Source organism: Suncus etruscus, chromosome 4 (assembly GCF_024139225.1).
Source record: "Suncus etruscus isolate mSunEtr1 chromosome 4, mSunEtr1.pri.cur, whole genome shotgun sequence".
In the NCBI taxonomy this organism is placed as follows: Eukaryota; Metazoa; Chordata; class Mammalia; order Eulipotyphla; family Soricidae; genus Suncus; species Suncus etruscus.
The window spans coordinates 118,286,366-118,301,092 of record NC_064851.1 but is presented as its reverse complement, the minus strand read 5'-3'; the positions used below and the strand labels follow the sequence as shown (position 1 = coordinate 118,301,092).

General features: G+C 38.2%; 1 protein-coding gene across 1 annotated transcript in view; it reads right to left on the bottom strand.

Annotated features, from left to right (window-relative positions):
- The window catches only part of NEK1 (NIMA related kinase 1), a 132,558-nt gene that overhangs the window by 51,658 nt on the left and 66,173 nt on the right, over window positions 1-14,727 (bottom strand). Inside the window, 1 exon segment of the mRNA XM_049771316.1 lies at window positions 7,688-7,819. Coding sequence (XP_049627273.1) covers window positions 7,688-7,819 — 132 coding nt within the window.

The following is a 14,727-nucleotide window of genomic DNA, read 5'->3' as shown; positions in this document are numbered from 1 at the left end:
AAAATATACCCTTTTTTTAGGAAGGGAGGGTGGTATGAGAGATGCTGGGGATCAAAACACTCAAAACCTATTAGATGAAATAAGAAACATGTACTCTACTACTGAAATACATCCCAGGACCTTAACTTATTATCTTAAGAACAAGGGAAAGTTTTGGAGGATAGAGTAAAAGAAGACAGACTGTATTGCTTTATTTTGTTTGTTTTGTTTTTGGGCCACCTGGCAGAGCTTAGGGGTTATTCTTGGATCTGCACTCAGAAACCACTCCTGGCAGGCTTGGGGGACCATATGGGAAACTGGAATTGAACCTGGGTCGGCTGCATGCAAGGTAAACCCCTACCCGCTGTGCTATTCCTCAGGCCCGGTTTTGGTTTTGTATTATTTTAAAGTCAACTTTATATTTAACAGACATGTATTCTTACTAAGCCATATTACTACACATGATAATAGAAGTGGGAATTTCTCCCTCAATAAAGTGTTAAAATATGAGTAGCAACTTCATGTTAGTGGTTATGCATGCACATGCACGTGGGTGTATGTATGTGTGTACATACTAGGTTTGGGGACTATAACCCATGCTCAGGGATCTGCACTCCTGGCCACGCTTGGGGGACCATATGGGATACTGAGGATCAAATCCAGGTGGGCCGAGTTCAAGACTGCTGTACTATCTTTCCGGACCGATATTTTATTTTTAATTTAAAGTCTTTGTGATGGGATCAGAGCACTTGCCATGTACACAGCTGACTGAGTGATACCTACACGCAGTCAGGTGAAACCCCTGAGCATCACCAGGTGTGACCCAAGAATATAAAAATAAAAAGTCTCTCGGCAGACATTTTGGGGCTTCCCCTGGCTTGCTTCAACCTGGGAACTTTGATCTTCTCTGGCATTCATCCCCTGATGGCTTGCCTCGGCTGAGGTGAGTGGTTCCGGACCAGAGTTGCAATAAAGCTGACTCTGCTGGCCCCCTTAAGCCCCCCTATAAGGGGTCGAAGCAGAGGAGGCTCCGCTTCGCTTTGCGGCCGCGTACTCCACCTAGCCAATGAACACCACCACAACACGTAGAAAAACCCACAGCATTAGTGTGACAATGGGGAAAGTACACAGACCAACTTCAGCCATGAAGGATGAAGATAGAAACTCTGATGACCCAACAATGGCCAACCACCTAAGCAGTCTTTCAGAAATGGAGTTTAGAGAAGAAATATGGAGGATGCTCACAGACCTCAAAGAAGTATAGATCAGAACGCTAATAAAAATCAAGAGAATATGAGGATAGAAATCAGAAAACTCCAAACTGAAATATCAGATCAAATAACAGGTCTGAAAAACTCAGTAGACGAATTGAAGAACATAATGGATGAGCTTTCCAACAGGTTAAAAGCAGCTGAGGATAGAATTAGTGCGCTGGAAGATGCGATGCATAACAAATTTACACAGCAGAAGAGATTGGAAAAAAGCCTTAAATCAAATGATCAATCAAATGGAAAAATTACTCAAAGAATATGAGCAGATGAAAATAGAAGTCTTTGATAAACTCAATAGAAACAACTTTAGAATCATTGGAGTCCCAGAGACCCAAGAAGAAAATCTCCAGGAAGAATCAACAGTCAAGAACATCATCACAGAGAAACTACCAGAGCTAAAGAAAACATGTGACCAAATCCTGCATGCCCGAAGAGTACCAGCTAAAAAAGACCCCAGGAGAAACACCCCAAGACACATCCTAGTTACAATGATGAAAGCCACAGATAGAGATAGAATACTGCAAGCAGCAAGATCAAAAAGGGAAATTACATTCCAGGGAGCATCCTTGAAATTTACAGCAGACCTGTCACCAGAAACACTCAAGGCCAGAAGGCAGTGGTGGGATATAGTGACAAAACTCAATGAAATAAATGCTTTGCCAAGAATACTGCACCCAGCAAAACTCACTTTTAGGTTTGAAGGAAGTATACAAGGATTCACAGATAACCAACAGCTCAAAAACTTTACAGACTCAAAGCCAGCCTTAAAAGAAAAACTGAAAGATCTATTCTAAAGACAAGACAGAACAAAAATCACACCAAACTTCTACACAAAGATGGCAATAAATCCCATGACAATTATTTCTCTCAATGTCAATGGACTAAATGCACCCGTTAAGAGGCACAGAGTGGCGAAATGGATCAAAAAACTGAGGCTAACCTTCTGCTGCCTACAAGAAACACACCTGAGTAGTCAGAATAAACATAGACTCAAAATCAAAGGCTGGAGGAAAATCATTCAAGCAAACAACACCCTTAAAAAAGCGGGGGTGGCCATACTAATATCAGATGACACAAACTTTATAAATCAGAAAAGTTGTAAGGGACAAAGATGGATATTATGTACTAATCAAGGGATTTGTACAGCAGGAAGAAATCACTCTCCTAAACATATACGCACCCAACGAGGGACCAGCAAAGTATTTAATACAATTGTTGACAAATCTGAAAAAGGGTATCAATAATAACACAATAATTGTGGGAGACCTCAACATAGGCTTGTCAACACTTGATAGGTCAACCAAATGGAAATCCAACAAAGATATACTAGACCTGAAAAGAGAAATGGAAGAAAGAGGCCTAGTAGATATATATAGGACACTCCATCCTCAGAAACGTGGATACATGTGGGGAGCCTAGCTGATGAAACCTAGAACATAGGACACCTCAGTAATTCCTAATCTGGTCACCCACGTGACCAAAGGCGCCCATGCCTTGAGAACAAAGGAAATAGACAAATACTAAAGTAATTCAAAGCAGCCCAATACATCCAGCCAGAAAGAAAAATATATAGAGCAACTTGCCTTTGTGATAGCAAAAGGTTATTAGGATTACAGCTGATGTTTTATTTGTGCTTGCTGAGTGGAATTTGTGGGACTCTGTTTGGATCTTGTGTTTTCTATATAAACTCTCTTAGTATAAACATGTGCTCAGCTCTACCTCTTTGCCCCTCCCGATTACCTGCCCCCAGCTTATGCTAATGAGTGCTCACAGTTGTAATTGGTGGAAAACTTGTAACACCCTCTGACGTATTTCAGCCCTTAAAAGCTGATTCCCCCCGACAATAAATCCCTTTTGAACAGCATGCGTTGTCTTGAGGACTTCTCTTACTAACTTCTCAAGTTTTTCTTCACAGGTCGGTTCTGCTCGGGCAAACCCACGAATAATTAGCAACCTTCATTTCCACACCCCCACGGGTCGGGAGTCCCCCACGGGAGGTTGCAGATACACATTCTTTTCCAACATACATGGGTCATTCTCCAGGATAGACCACTTGCTGGCACATAAAACATACCTCCATAAAATCAAGAAGATAGAAATTTTGCTGGCTACCTATGCTGACCACAAGGCTCTGAAGTTAGATGTGAACTACAAAGGGACACAAAAGAAAAAATTTAACACCTGGAAATTAAACAGTCTACTACTGAACAATCAGTGAGTCCGAGATGAAATCAAAGAAGAAATCAAAAATTTCCTGGAAACAAACGACAATGAAAACACAAACAATCAGAACTTATGGGATACAGCAAAAGCAGTACTGAGAGGAAAATTTATAGCTTTGCAAGCACACATCAGGAAGGAAGAAGGAGCATACATGAATAGCTTAATGACACAGCTTATAGAATTAGAAAATGATCAACAAAAGAAACTAAAAATAGGGAGATAGAAGGAAATAACAAAGCTGAGAGCAGAAATCAATGAAATGGAAACCCAAAAAACAATCCAAAAGATCAACAAGAGCAGAAGTTGGTTCTTTGAAAAAATAAACAAGATTGATAGACCATTGGCAAAACTCACAAAGCAAAAGAGAGAAAGAAACTTATAACGCCTATTAGAAGTGAAAAGGGGGAGATCACTACAGATATTGCAGACATTCAAAGGGTATTCAGAGAATACCTTAAGAAACTCTACGCCACTAAAAATGAGAACCTGGACGAAATGGATAAATTTTTGAACTCATATAACCTTCCATGGTTGAATAAAAAGATGTAGCATATCTAAACACCCCCATCACTATTGAGAAAATTAAAACCGTAATCAAAAATTTTACCAAAAACAAAAGCCCAGGCTCTGATGGATTCACGAATGAATTCTTTCAAACCTTTCAAGAGGAACTACTACCAATCCTGGCCAGGCTCTTTTATGAACTCGAAAAAACAGGAACACTTCCAAATAGCTTTTATGAAGCAAACATCACCTTAATACTAAAACCAGACAGAGATGCTGCCAAAAAAGAAAATTACAGACCAATATCCTTGATGAACACAGATGCAAAGATCCTCAACAAAATCCTGGCGAACAGGATCCAGTGCCTCATCAAGAAGATCATTCACTTTGATCAAGTAGGTTTCATCCCAGGAATGCAAGGATGGTTTAACATCCGTAAATCTATCAACATAATACACAACATAAACAACAAGAAAAATAAAAATCACATGGTTATATCAATAGATGCAGAAAAAAGCATTTGATAAGGTTCAACACCCATTCTTGATGAAAACTCTCAGCAAGATAGGAATAAAAGGAACCTTTCTCAATATAGTTAAAGCCATCTACCACAAGCCAGTGGCAAATATTATCCTCAATGGAGAAAAACTAAAAGCCTTCCCTCTAAATTCTGGTACAAGACAAGGCTGTCCTCTCTCACCACTCCTATTCAACATAGTACTGGAAGTACTTGCTATAGAGCGATTAGGCAAGAAAAATATATCAAGGGATTCCAGATAAAAAAGGAAGAAGTCAAGCTCTCACTGCTTGCAGATGACATGATACTCTACTTAGAAAACCCTAAAGACTCTACCAAAAAAGCTTCTAGAAATAATAGATTCATATAGCAAGGTGGCAGGCTACAAAATTAACACACAAAAATCAATGGCCTTTTTATACACTAATAATGATAGGGAAGAAATGGACATTAAGAGAATAATCCCATTCACATTAGTGCCACACAAACTCAAATATCTTGGAGTCAACCTGACTAAAGATGTGAAGGATCTATACAAAGAAAACTATAAAACACTGCTCCAAGAAATAAGAGAGGACACACGGAAATAGAAACACATACCCTGCTCATGGATTGGCAGGATCAACATCATTAAAATGGTAATACTTCCAAAAGCATTGTACAGATTTTAACGCAATTCCTCTAAAGATACCCATGACATTCTTCAAAGAAGTGGGTCAAACACTTCTGAAATTCATTTGGAACAATAAACAAGCTCAAATAGCTAAAGCACTCCTTGGGAAAAGGAATATGGAAGGCATTACTTTCCCCAATTTTAAGCTGTATTACAAAGCACTAGTTATAAAAACAGCATGGTATTGGAATAAAAACAGACCCTCAGATCAGTGGAATAGGCTTGAGTACTCAGAGATTGTTCCTCAGACATATAACCACCTAGTTTTTGATAAAGGAGCAAGAAATCCTAAATGGAGCAAAGAAAGCCTATTCAACAAGTGGTGTTGGCACAACTGGTTAGCCACTTGCAAAAAAGCGAACTCAGCCCCCTGCTAACACCATGTACAAAGGTAAAATCCAAATAGATTAAAGACCTGGATATCAGATCTGAAACTATAAGGTATATAGAACAACATGTAGGTGAAACATTCCAGGACATTGAGACTAAAGGCATCTTTAAGGAGGAGACAGCACTCTCCAAACAAGTGGAAGCAGAGATAAACAAATGGGACTATATTAAGCTGAAAAGCTTCTGCATCTCAAAGGAGATAGTGCCCAGAATACAAAGGCCACCCACTGAGTGGGAGAAATTATTCACCCAATACACATCAGATAAAGGACTAATATCCAAAATTTACAAGGTACTGACAGAACTATACAAGAAAAAAACAACTAACCCCATCAAAAAATGGGGAGAAGAAATGAACAGACACTTTGAAAAAGAAGAAAGGCAAATGGCCAAAAGACACATGAAAAGATGCTCAACATCACTAATCGTCAGGGAGATGCAAATCAAAACTACTATGAGGTACCACCTCATGCCACTGAGATTGGCATACATCACAAAAAAGGAAAACAAGCAGTGCTCGCGGGGATGTGGAGAGAAAGGAACTCTTTCACTGCTGGTGGGAATGCTGTCTAGTACAACCTTTATGGAAAGCGATATCGAGATTCCTTCACAAACTGGAAATTGAGCTTCCATACAATTCAGCTATACCACTCCTAGGAATATACCCAAGGAACACAAAAATACAATACAAAAATCCCTTCCTTACACCTATATTCATTGCAGTGCTATTTACAATAGCCAGACTCTGGAAACAACCAAGATGCCCTTCAACAGATGAGTGGCTAAAGAAACTGTGGTACATATACACAATGGAATACTATGCAGCCATCAGGAGAGATGAAGTCATGAAATTTTCCTATACATGGATGTACATGGAATCTATTATGCTGAGTGAAGTAAGTCAGAGGGAGAGAGAAAGATGCAGAATGGTTTCACTCATGTATGGGTTTTAAGAAAAATGAAAGACATTTTTAATAGTATCTCAGAGACAAGAGAGATGAGGGCTGGTAGGTGCAGCTCATGACATGAAGTTCATCGCATAAAGTGATGAGTGCAGTTGGAGAGATGACTACACTGAAAACTATCATAACAATGTGAATGAATGAGGAAAGTAGAAAGCCTGTCTCGAGTACAGGTGTGGGGGGGTGGGGAAGAGGGAGATCTGGGAAATTGGTGGTGGGAATATTGCACTGGTGAAGGGGGGTGTTCTTTACATGACTGTAATCATACAACTATAATCATATTTGTAATCACGGTGTTTAAATAAAGATAATTATAAAAAAAAGTCTTTATTGGGATGGATAGTATAGCAGGTAAGGCTCTTACTTTGCACACAGCTGACTTGGGTTTGATCTCTGGCATCCAATATGGCCCTTGGAACACTATCAGGAGTGATTCCTAATTGCAGAAGTAACCCCTGAGTATTTTAAGATGTGGCCCAAATACCATACTCCAAATATGGCATGACAATAATTCAGAAGTAAAAGCTTAAAAATTTTTTATGAATTAAGTGTAATTATACTGATACTTCTAACATTTGCCATAACACACAATTTTAGGAACTCTTAAAACATCTAGAACTTTATTTATAGAATTACTATTTCTAGAATTTATTTCTAGAAGTGTCAAAGAGATGCTACATTTTTGTAAGAGCCAAAGTATGAAAATGTTCCATTCTTTTTTGGCACATTTTAAATATTGCCTTAGTTTGACATTATTCCTAAGTTTTAAAAAAGGAATAATTTCAGCCCAGAGAGATAGCATAGTGGGTAGTGTGTTTGCCGTAGACGCTGAAGGACGGTGGCTTGAATCCTGGCATCCCATGTGGTCAGCCAAGCCTGCCAGGAGCGATTTCTGAGCGTAGAGCCAGGGGTAACCCCTGAGCACTGCTGGGTGTGACCCAAAAACCAACCCCCCCAAAAAGGAATTATTTTAATATCTTTTTATTTATTGGGTGGTCCTAAATCTAAGACCCTGAAATAGATACCTACAAGTAGAACAAACCATAAGCAAAAATTCTTAGAAGCAGGTTTTTTCCCCTAAGAAATTAATAAGGTACATTAGATTAGATTAAATGTAATCATGTTAATAACATATTAGCTGAGTAATCCTGAATTTTCAGAAACGTACCAGACCCACTTCTTTCAAGGCGGATGTCACAGAAATAACAGGTCTTACTTGCTGCCGGGATGGGGAGCCCCCCGAATCATGCTGTCCCAAAGCTGGGGACACATCCACACTCTTCAATCCTTTAACGATCAACTACAAAACAAAGTTTTTTAAGATTTAAATCAGACAACTTATATCATGTAGAGATAAAGTGGATTACATAAGGTCATAGGTATTCCAACTTCCTTACAGGTTAATATTTTTGTTTCCTCCTTTTTTATTATGCAAGGCAATCTATTAAGTGGTGGAGAAAGATAAATAAGAGAGAGATGTCTCTGATATTAAATGTAAACATAATCATGTATAAAACAGTAATAAATAACTCCTTCCCATTGTATTATCAATGTTTTACAGAATGATCTGAAACATAAACTGTCTTCTAAGAGAAAAGGAAATAGTTCTCTTGAAATTTAATCCATTAAAACATTTGGTGGGAAAAGTACTGATTAATCTTCGACTTCAAAGAAACTCTTCTGCATTTTCTGTGAGTTTGACACAATCACCCTTGTATTTGGGGTGTGTGGGCCTCCCAAGTAGTGCTCAGGAGACCTGAGCGCCCACTAGATATTCTCGGTCAACCAGACCAGCAGCTGAATACAAGGGCCAAAGGATGCAATGGTGCTCTCCAGCCTGGTAGAGTTCAGGTCACACCCAGATATGCTGGGGAGAGGAGGCTCCAGGGCTGCACCAAATGATACTCTGGGGACCATATGATGTCAGGAATTGGACCTGGGTAACACACCTGTACTACCTCTGAGCCCAACACAATTATTTAAAAACAAAAACAAAAACCAATAACTTTGTTGTACTTGAGGTAACATGGCTACAATAGTATTCAATGTCACCTTCATGTGACTAGAATGCCCAAGATTCTCTGCGACTGGCCTGATCTCACTTCTGCTTGGCCTTTGCCTTCCCACCACTCTGTCTTCTCACAGTCTTGGTTCTGTATCAAAGGTCAGGGGCTTGCCAACACATAGTAGTCTATTCCCTTATTTTATTTCTCCATATACCTATGGCTGGTACAATCTTAAAATCTGAATATGGAACCGAAGTGATAGCACAGTGGGTAGGGCATTACCTTGCTCGCGGCCGACCTGGGTTTGATCCCAGGCATCCCACATGGTCCCTGAGTCTATCACGAGTGATTTCTTAGTGCAGAGCCAGGAGTAACCCCTGAGCACCATTATGTGTGGCCCAAAACAAACAACAAAAAAAGTCTGAACATCAGCTACTCAGCATAAAAGACCTCAGTATAAAATTTCAAATGAAAATAAAAAAAGAGAAGTGACAGGTACAAGTAATGAGACTGACTTTAAAACAAAATCATTTGTTGTGTTCGTGCAGCTATTGTTACTGTTGTTTGTGCTGCTGGAGACTGAACCCAGGTTCTTACACATGCCAGGAAGGCCCTCATCCAGTGACCCAGCTCTTTGCTCCTTACTGTGCTCTTGTTTATCTTGCCACTTACAAGCTCATCAATGTGAACTAGCTTTTGAACATTTAATAAAGAAAAGGAACAGGCCTTTAAGTGTAAACTCAGAATAACATGACAAGTCTGCTTATTGCTGTTTTCTTTCCTGATATACGAACAAAACTTTTGGTTGAGTAAACATAAGCAATACGGTATTGACTGAGCATATTCTAAAATAGAGTAGTAATGCAAAGCTAATATCTTGTCTTTTGAACTTGCATTTTACATCAAAATTTGTACTATTCAAAATAAAATGAAGGAACCACCTGACTTTGATGCCCCTTATAAACAATAATCAATAATTCAAAATACTGTGGTGTTAATAAAAAAAAATAAGCCAGATATTTGGGTGTACTTGTGGTCTTCGGCATATGTGAGATCATCAAGTGTAAGTCTGGAAAACATATACAAATACATAAACACAGACAAAAAATAACAAGAAAACAGATGAAAAACTTCATAATAGACCTATACAAATATAATCAAAATTTACAATGGGAAAAGAATAATAATACAAAAACCAGAGAGATAGAAAATAAACTTACTTACAGGCTCTTGCCCTGTATGCAGCTGACTTGAATTTGATCCCTAGCATCCCACAAGGTCCTCTGATACTGTCAAGAGTTATTCCTGAGCAAAGCACCAGGAGTAAGCCCTGACCAGTACTAAATGTGGCCCCAAACAAACAAAACAAAAAGGAAGAATCTTTCAACAAAGAGTGATAGAAGAACTAGATGCCCAAGATCAAAGGAAAAAAGTGTCTAGACACAGATCTTACAGCTTTCACAATAATTAATTCAAAACTGATCACAAGCCCAAAGTTATAAAATTATTACATTATAACATATGAGAAAACTCAGGTAGTCTTAAACTTTGCAGTGACAGTTTAGATTCATCACCCAAAGAATGATCTGATGAAGAGAAAATAAAATAGACTTCGTTAAAATTTAGACTTTTGATCCATGATAGATATTGTCAGAAAAGAGACACTAAATCAAAGATTAGAAGAAAAAAAATTGGTTGTTTTGTTTTAGTTTTGGTTACAGCTGGTGGTGCTCAGAGATCACTCTTGGAGGGCTTGGTGGACCATGTGGGATGTCAGAGTTGATATCAAACCCAGGTTGGCTGCATGCAGGTCAAATCCCCTACCTGCTATACTCTGAACCCAAAAAAAATATTAAGACACAAAGAAATAAAGGACTATTAATCAAATTTTATTTTTAAAAAATCTTAAATTTGGTAAGAAAGCAAATAACCCGACCAAAACATGAACAAAAGAAAAATATCCAACGGACACCTACCTCACCAAGGGAAATCAAATAAATGGAACATGGAAAGAAGATCCACACTATTCTACCAGGTAAAGTAAAACAACACAAACATCTATTATGAGACTAAATAAAAATCAGACAAAAATTAAACCCCAAAAAAAGCTTCTGGGACTGGAGCGATAACAGAACGGTAAGGTGTATGCCTTGCATGTAGCTGCCCAGGACAGACCTGGGTTCGATCCCTGGCGTCCCATATGGTTCCCCGAGCCAGGAGCGATAGTCAGGATAGCATAGTCAGGAGTAACCCCTGAGCATCACCAGGTGTGACCCCAAAACCATTAAAAAAAAAAAGCTTCTTAGAGTATGGAAAAAAAAAAAAACAGAAACTCAATTCTTTTTTTTTAGAAACTCAATTCTTTCTGATAAGAATGCAAAATGATAGTGATTTTTGATGATAACTGAAAAATGACTTACAAAACAACATATTCTTTTATATTCATATTACCTAGCATGTACCAATAAGTACCCTACCCACTATACTATTCCTCTGGTCCCTCAACGTTACCAAAATTTTAAGACAACAGGTAACACATTCTTATGGGACTGGTTCAGTGGATAAGGTAGTTGCTTTAATATGTGGCTGATCCTTGGTATTGAGTCTGGTTTCTTAAGGCAACAGAGCAGAGCCAGGAGTCATCCCTGAGCATTCTCAAGTGTGGTTCCAACCACTCCCCTCACCCAAAGATAACATATTTTAAAGTATCATAAGAAATAAAAACATTAGAGCAAGTTCTTAATTCATAAATCTGACATAAAACAGAACATAAAATTTCAGCAAAATGGGGTGGGGGTGATAATAGAGTGGTATAAAGCTTGCCTTATACACAGACTGACCAGGTTCAATCCTCCACACCCATATCCCTCAGCACTACAAGAATGATCACAGAGTAAAGAGCTGAAGAGCTAGAAGAGAGTCCTGAGCACTGCCAGGTGTGGCCCAAAATATAACAATAGGAGGGAAAAAAAAAAAGCAAACAAAAATACTCACCAAATTAGGGAGAAAATTTGTAAAAGACAAAACACAAAAATCCAAAATAAAATAAAATTGTTCTAAGAGTTATCCTCTAAATAATTCTAGAATATATACTTTTCTAATAAGCAAAAAATTTCAAATTTCAATCCCAGTTAAAAATATTTTAAATAGGAAGAAAACATTGGTCTAAAAGTTTCATTAGTCACCTTGAAAGACAAACTGCTTCACAAGTTTATTCTAGACATTTTCTCACCAGGTTCACAGATTCAAGATTTCTTTACATTGTTTACATGTCCACAAAAGACTTAAATAATCACTGTAAAACTGCTTACTTTGCACCTGTCAATTTACTACTTGCTGAAAAACTAAGCAGCAGTGCCACCAACTGACAAAACTCAAAATTTCTTCAAATAAACATACATAACTATCCATTTACTTACTCTTGGAATATAAATATATACAAATACTATTTTATCTCTATTTGCTAAGTCAGGATTGAATGCCTGTTAGAAAAAAAATTGAGAGAAGGGGGGGCGACACCAAGCAGTGCTCTCGAGTCTCTTATGGCTGTTTCAGGAACCACCCTGTGATGGTGCTCAGGGGAACATATGGGATGTCAGGGACTGAGCCCAGGTCAGCTGCATGCAAGGCAAGCACCCAAACAGCTATACTATTGCTCCAGCCCCAAGAAATATCATTAAATATAGGGTTTCTTAACTCTAAATAAAAGTAAATATTTTTTATAGCCTAAGAATATATCAGGGCTATATATCTTTACATGGAGCAAAGAGGCAGGGAGGGAAGGAGGAGAGGAAGGAGCTGTATGAAGGACCAACAGAGCAGAAGGGAACCCTCCAGCAGGAAAGGGGAACCAGTTAGAGGAATCAAGGTAGCAGGGACTAACTAGATTCAATGTTTCATCAGGTTTATATTGCTGGATTAAATAAACTCCAACATTAAAACATGTGATATTCTGTTCAAACTTCAAGCCCTCAGAAATCTTTTAATTCAGACTTCAGAAGGCCTGATTGTCTAAGTAGAAGATGGCCAGGAGAGTGGGTCTGACAATCTTACCAAATTACACACCCAACATTAATTCTCCAAATGAAAAGGCATTGCTTGCCTGTGGAACCTGAAAGAAAAGCCAGGACTCACCACCACAGCTTAATATTGCTACTATAAAAATATTTATATAAAAAATAGATAAGGAAACACTTTAACATCTTTGAAACTACTTTAATATATCAATAATAGACAAACTGTCATTTGTGTACACTTAAAACTATTTAGGATAGATCTGCCGTTAAGAAAAAATACAGTTGAAAGAGATGCAGGCCAAGCCATGAAAATTCATGGGCAACATCAGTCTTGCAATTGAAAACTCTAGGCTGCTCTCAGGGAAGAGAGAAGAATCAAATCCCTACTGGGCCAATGGTTAAACTTCACCACTTTCCACTGATCTCGGCAGGGATATTTACCTGTCAAAACTTCAAGCATACTGGTTTTAGGGTTGGGAACTTTGGGTCTTCTGAGCCTCCATTCATCTCTCTGGACTTTTGGAAGCCACATACATAGCCATAGCCACCATATGTAAGCTCTTTGGCCCAGATCGAACAGAACTCCTGGAACACACAGCTGTGTGACACCCCTAAAGCTTTCATACTGATACCCAAAAGGAATGTATCAGATATGTCAAAGTAGCATAGAAGTCACCAAAGGTAACAAAACCAATGACACTGAATGTTCAACTACTAACAAACAGGTTAATAAACCATAGACATAGATAACACTATTATGAGATAGAACCACTTTGACAAGTTTCCTTTTACTAAAAAAAACTTTTTGAAAATTTTTTTTGATAATTCCATTACCATTTTGTTGTAACAAACAATACAAATAAAGTAAATAATTTTGTTCTTATCAAGGAGACAAGGTTGGAGGTGGATGGGAAACTAGGAAGAAAGGTGAAAGAAATGTTATCCTGGTAGGGAGACTGGTGTTGGAACACATAATGCCAGAAAAAATTGTATTATAAGCAGCTTTATAAACCACTGTATCTAAATAAAGGTAAAGAAATAAGGAGTCGGAGTGGTGGTGCAATTGGTATAGTGGCTGCCTTGCACGTGCTAACTAACCTAGGACGAAAGGACCACAGTTCAATCCCCCAGCGTCTCATAAGGTCCCCTAAGCCAGGAACGATTTATGAGTACATAGGAAGGAGTAACCGAGTGTCACCAGTGTGGGCCCACAAAAAAATAAAAAATTAAAAAAAAAAGGTAAAGAATTAAAAAAAAACTCTAAACAAAAATATATAAAATTATCTAATATTGTACATGTCTGAAATAAAAAGTTAACTTGTTTATGTATTTCTATACCACTGTAACTCCTCTGTTGAGTTAAAAGATCATCTATCAAGCTCTTCAAATAGAAATTTATTAAATATTTATGAGCAAGAAACAAAACACAGGACCTGACAGGAAGTGCAACAGGGAGAGAGCTTGCTTAGGGAATGTTAGTTTCATATGAGGAAGACCATCAGAGAAGCGACTATGACATTGGTGTCCTCATCAAAAATAGAATTCTGATTCTTTTCAATATTCTTGAATCATCTGAGGTCAAATAAAAATACCTTGCAGAGATCTCTGGAACTCAATGAATGTCCACATTGAATGCCAATGAATACCTGGCACAGGGTGCAGGATACCAAATCCATCTAAAATTGATATATCTATTTAAATGAATAAGAATGAAAATCAACAACAACAATACCAAACAAGTGGAAGCAGAGACAAACAAATGGGACTATATTAAGCTGAGAAGCTTCTGCACCTCAAGGGAAATAGTGCCCAGGATACAAAGGAAAAAAAAGAAAAGAAAAAAAGAGAAACATTCTGAGATAGACAAGAGATGAGGATGTTTCCATCAGAAGCTTTCCCAATCCGTGGTGGGTGCAAAGAATGGAAGAAAGTAGAAATGAAAGACTGAGCATTTTTAAGTGCAATAAAATAGGAGTCTCTGACTGAAGAGATAGAGCAGTAGGAAGGATGCTTGTTTGGCATTCAACCTACCCAGGTCCGGTCCCTAGCACTGCCTCTCCCTAACGTGATCCTTGAGTGGACTGTATGATAAGCCCATACTACAAAGGAATGAATCCATGCACAGTGATGAGTGAAGATGGAGTAACTGATCCATCGCTAAAACTTCCATAGTTTCAAACAGTCAA